Source organism: Bison bison, unplaced genomic scaffold (assembly GCF_000754665.1).
Source record: "Bison bison bison isolate TAMUID 2011002044 unplaced genomic scaffold, Bison_UMD1.0 scf7180017864331, whole genome shotgun sequence".
NCBI lineage: Eukaryota > Metazoa > Chordata > Mammalia > Artiodactyla > Bovidae > Bison > Bison bison.
In genome coordinates this window covers 6,583,402-6,589,354 of record NW_011494903.1, presented here as the reverse complement: position 1 = coordinate 6,589,354, position 5,953 = coordinate 6,583,402, and the positions used below count along the sequence as shown (strand labels likewise).

The window sequence follows — 5,953 nt, the reverse complement described above, 5'->3', positions numbered from 1 at the left end:
GGTCACAAGTGTCTATAGCAGGTTTATTTTTAATAGTGCAAAACTGGAAACAACCCTATGTCCATCAACAGGCAATTCAATAAACATGCTGTGATGATCTACACAATAGAACATTACTCAGCATAAAAGGGAATGAACTATTTAGACACACGATGTAAATGAATCTCAGAATAATTATGCTGAGTAAAATAAGAGTAATTATGATCAAATTTATGTAAAATCTAGAAGATGCAAAGTAACATATGGTGACATATTAGCAATTAACTGGCAATGAGAATTGAAAAGTAAGAAGAGAGGACCAGAAGGGGAAACTGCAAAAGGACATGAGAAATATTTGGGGGTAAGAAATATATTTTGCTATCTGAATTATGTTGGTTTCACAGTTATACATATATTTGTATGTATATGTATATATATATATATATATATATACATACACATATGTACTTTAAATATGTGCTGCTGCTAAATTGCTTCAGTCATGTCCAACTCTGTGCGACCCCATAGACGGCAGCCCACCAGGCTCCCCCGTCCCTGGGATTCTCCAGGCAAGAACACTGGAGTGGGTTGCCATTTCCTTCTCCAATGAATGAAAGTGAAAAGTGAAATTGAAGTTGCTCAGTCATGTCTGACTCTTAGTGACCCCATGGACTGCAGCCTACCAGGCTCCTCCATCCATGGGATTTTCCAGGCAAGAGTACTGGAGTGGGGTGCCACTGTGCAGTTTATGCAATATTACTTCAAAAATGTTTTATAATGAAGATAAGGAATTTCTGTGGCCAAGAGGAAGTAACAAGATTATATTTACTTCCTACTTTAAACAACTAAAAAAATAAAAGAATGATATACAATAAAATGGCTTTTAGACATTGGACACCCAGCAGTTCAGGGCATTGATGGCTGGCTGAAGAAAATTTCCAGGGTACAGCTCATGGAAGAGGTACCCACATCTGGCCTGGCTGTCTCCCACAGCAGCTAGAATTCATAACGCAGAATGCCAGAAAAGCAAAAGAGCACCACATAGAGGAAAAGCTCCCTGAGTTTGTTTCAGTGCATACATGTGATGAAACTACCCGAAGTAGTTTCAAACTAGCCTCACACCACCCTTATGGCAGAAAGCAAAGAAGAACTAAAGAGCCTCTTGATGAAAGTGAAAGAGGAGAGTGAAAAAGTTGGCTTAAAACTCAACATTCAGAAAACTAAGATCAAGGTATCTGGTCCCATCACTTCAAGGTAAATAGATGGGGAAATAATGGAAACAGTGAGAAATTTTATTTTGGGGGGGCTCCAAAGTCACTGCTGATGGTGACTGCAGCCATGAAACTAAAAGACGCTTGCTACTTGGAAGAAAAGCTATGACCAACCTAGACAGCATATTAAAAAGCAGAGACATAACTTGGCCAACAAAGGTCTGTCTAGTCAAAGCTATGTTTCCAATAGTCATGTATGGATGTGAGTGTTGGACTATAAAGAAAGCTGAGCACTGAAGAATTGATGCTTTTGAACTGTGGTGTTCGAGAAGACTCTTGATAATCCCTTGGGCCACAAGGAGATTAAACAAGTTAATTATAAAGGAAATCAGTCCTGAATATTCATTGGAAGGACTGATGCTGAAGCTAAAGCTTCAATCCTTTGGCCACCTGAGGCGAAGAACTGACTCCTTGGAAAAGACCCTGATGCTGGGAAAGATTGAAGGCAGGAGGAGAAGGGGACGACAGAGGATGAGATAGTTGGATGGCATCACCAACTTGATGGACATGAGTTTGGGTAAGTTCCGGGAGTTGGTGATGGACAGGGAAGCCTGGTGTGTTGCAGTCCATGGGATTGCAAAGGGTCAGACATGACTGAGCAACTGAACTGAACTAAACTGACCCAAAGCCGGGAATGGCTACTACCAATGATGAGGCAGAATAACACCCAGAGATTGTAGAGACCCAGGGTCTCTTTCCACGCTGTTACCTAACTTTGATATTTAATGAATATCTATGGACAAGTTCCTGAACCAACTTGATAAAGGTGACATTTTGATATTCATCTATCTAACTCTTGTAACTTTCTCTCAGCTGGTTCTAAAATTCAGAGGGAAATACAGTTGTATTTTATTAAGCTTTATAAGCCCCCCAAATTGCCTTCTTTTGATGACAATAGACTACGATATTGTATATTTTGTTCTCAGGGCTAAGGTGAGACTACTGCTGCTGCTGCTGCTAAGTCGCTTCAGTCGTGTCTGACTCTGTGCAACCCCAGAGACGGCAGCCCACCAGGCTCCGCCGTCCTTGGGATTCTCCAGGCAAGAATACTGGAGTGGGTTGCTATTTCCTTCTCCAATGAATGAAAGTGAAAAGTGAAAGTGAAGTCACTTAGTTGTGTCCGACACTCACCACTTGATAAAGGGAAGAGCCCACGAGCCCAGTTAAAAGCCTGAATTCCAACATAGAGTTTCTTTGATGTACTCTTATACTTACACACCCAAAGAATACAGAACTTGCTGAAAAGAGTGAGAATTGTCCAGTCAAGAGAAATTTACTCTAGGCAGATATCAGCTTGAGTGTGTGTAAGCCAGTCGATCAGTGATGTAACTATATAGTTCCCCCCAAAACAAAGAGGACCTGTTACATGGAGAACATCCAGCTAGTAGACAGAGATACAGAGAAGCTGTCTTGGGGAAAGGAAAAGAGTCAGAACTTCAGACAATTAAGTTCTTTTTAGGGTGGAACCTGCTACTTGTGATTTCAGTTATTGATGGGAACAATAGTACATCTAATATCAGAAATATCTGCTACTTTAAATTTTTGAAGTCATTTATTTAAGTTGTAAATAAAAATCACTACAGGGAAGTTATCTAAACAGGTACTTTAACTGGACTCATGCACTCCTCACTATATCAAGTGGTGCTCACCTTAGCCCTGAGAATGAAAGATACAACATCTTAGTCTGCCATCAAGGGAAGAGAAAAATGAATATTTTATTTCAAAACCTAAGAAATTTTCATTGAGATGTGAATACTGAAAGAAACTCTGAACTTCGATTAAAACTCGGGTAAAACTAAGAGGAACCCCCAAACTGTTTGCAGATTTTGGAGTGTTGTGTAAGTTTTTAAAAGAGATAGAGGGTCTTTTGGCAGTTTCTCAAAGCCATGGGAACCACCAATATGAAATGTTCATGACTGACAGTCAAGGCAGATACAAAGGGGTATGGATAGAAGGGATATTTGATGAACTATATGGAACCCAATCTAGAAGGTGATTAACACGGTATTAGGACTCTTTGCAACCCCATGGACTGTAGCCTACAAGGCTCCTCTGTCCATGGGATTTTTCAAGCAAGAATACTGGAGTGGGTTGCCATTTCCTTCTCCAGGAGATCTTCCTGACCCAGGGATTGAACCCGGGTCTCCCGCATTGTAGGCAGATGCCTTACCGTCTGAGCCACCAGGGAGCTCTTTAGAACAGTCTAAACAACAGCAAAGCTGGAAATTCATCTTCAGAATTTTATAATTGCTCAGACTTATTTTTTCCAACAAAGCTGCTTAATTTTGCAAATTTTTTTTTTTAAATTTAGGTTTTAGCAACTCTGATGGAGAAACCCAGAGCTTAAAGTCCCAGATTCACCCAACAGAGGGGACGACAGAGGATGAGATGGCTGGATGGCATCACCGACTTGATGGATGTGAGTTTGAGTGAACTCCGGGAGCTGGTGATGGACAGGGAGGCCTGGCATGCTGCAATTCATGGGGTCGCAAAGAGTCAGACACGAGTGAGCGACTGAACTGAACTGAACGGATTAACTTGCTATGTGAACTCAAACAAATCATTCAAGTTCCCTGAGCCTCTGTATCTTTATCCGTCAACAGAGAAAAGCTGATCGGATTAATAAGCTTCATTTTAGCTGAAACTCTTTCAACCAGTGTCACTAGATTCAGTAACTCAAGAACTTCTGACATTGCTGTATACAACTCATGAGGCGACTGATTTTTCCATAATAATGTATGGAGGCTTGCCTGAAATAAAGTAACATCCAGATAAGGGGGTAAACTATAGACAAATAAAATGTAGAGGTTATTGAGATATCCAGCGCTTGTATGACTCAGGGAGCTCAAACCGGGGCTCGACAACAACCTAGAGGGGTGGAATGGGGACGAAGGTGGGAGGGATATTCAAGTGGGAGGGGACATGAGTAGACCTATGGCTGATTTATGTTGATGTTTGGTAGAAACCTAGATGCAATATTGTAAAGCAAGTATCCTTCAATTAAAAATAAATAGATCTAAAAATAAAATGCTTCCAAAAAATGAAGAGGGAACATTTTCTAAAAAAAAAAAAAAAAGATATCAGCACTTAACATAAACATACACACACCCCCGACACATTTTGTCCATTATTTCAATACTAGATTCAAAAAAGTTTTGCGTTAAGCAGTACTATACAAAGGGCACTGCCTCTTTTTGGCTGGGATTGAAGAATTCAATAATTATGAGAAAAGATACCTGAGGCTAGACTTCTTCCTCTATTAGAAAGCATAGTGACGTTATGACCATGATCCTGAAGAATCTGAGACACCCGGTGCATTAGTAGACTATGGCTTCCACCTAGGAAAAATATATATCATTTTTGTGAAGACGAGAACTGAGGGTATGAAATTGATGTGGAGGTGTGGGGCAAACCAGGGTAAGATAACAGAAAGCTGACAGTGAGTAGAGAAAGATGAGTTTCTCCAGTTCCTCTTTCTCACTCTGGTTAAGTCCCAAACTGGATACCTATATTCTGCCTGCCCAGATCTTTGACCTATCTACCTTTGACCTCCACTATCTTTGACCTGTAGTGGAGGGCAATCCTCCATTAAAGATTCCCTCTTATGACTTGCGGTATTTGCAACAATGTAATGTAATTTTGGTGTTTAAGTCTTTGGAGTTCCTGAGCCTAAGGCACACCCTGCATTTTAGCTGGGGTCTTATGGAGATGCCATAGCCTAAAAAAATAACTGTACTGGTAGATATTCTGGCCCAGTGCCATGCATGTGAGTGTGGAGTGTTCCTAATAGGCAGTCAATCCAAGCTATTTCTGAAATTCTTCTCTTTGGACATCAATGCTAGAGTAGGAACCAGAAATATGGAAGCTTGAATTTGGTTCTAAGAAACAGCCATTGGAAGAAGAGATGTGGAACCACCACTTAGAGCCAAAATGCTTGAGATTCAAATATATTTCACAGGAAGTTTCTCAGTTGAGTGTCTCACATCCATTAAGACAAGCAGGAAAACTGTGGGGTCCATAGGATGGGCTTGCAGTATCTTATATGCATGAGAAACAGGACATCCATCCTAGGACAATCCGGGGATCTTTAAGAAAGAGAGGCTTAATCCTTGGGAGAGATGTGAACTCCATTACACCAATAGCCTATCTAAAATTATGTACTATCATGGGGCATTTTTCTTGCATCTGTGAGTCTCAGCAACAGAGAAAGCCAGATCTCCAGAGAAGGGACAGACTTGCCAAAATTGGGAAGTCGGGGTCTTAGAGAGAGGAAAGTCCCATAATCATCGGGTCAGTGGTGAGTAGTACGGGCAGGGCTCAGTTGATAAGTCGCGTCCGACTCTGTGCGACCCCATGGACTATATAGCCCATCAGGCTCCTCTGTCCAAGGAATTTCCCAGCCAAGAATACTGCTGTGGATTGCCATTTCCTTCTCTGGGGATCTTCTCCACCCAGGGATGGAAACCCTGGTCTCCTGAATGGGCAGGTGGATTCTTTACCACTGAGACACCTGGGAAACCCAGAGAGAGGTACAGAGCTACATAGTGTGTGTCTGTGGGAGTTACTCTAGTATTTCATATCCATACTTGTGTTGCCTGAGGTAACACAAATTACATAAAACATAGTACCCCTGCTTAGACTGCCTGCTCTTGTTCACATTAACTGTTGGAAGAAATGGCTGCGAGGGAGAAGAGGGTGCCACA

The 5,953-nt window shown here is 41.4% G+C and overlaps 1 protein-coding gene across 1 annotated transcript in view; it reads right to left on the bottom strand.

Moving 5' to 3' along the window:
- The window catches only part of LOC104998557 (UDP-glucuronosyltransferase 3A1-like), a 38,590-nt gene that overhangs the window by 31,079 nt on the left and 1,558 nt on the right, over nt 1-5,953 (bottom strand). The window contains exon 2 of the mRNA XM_010853797.1: nt 4,487-4,588. Within this exon, the coding sequence (XP_010852099.1) occupies nt 4,487-4,588 (102 nt within the window). The remainder of the gene's footprint in view (nt 1-4,486; nt 4,589-5,953) is intronic.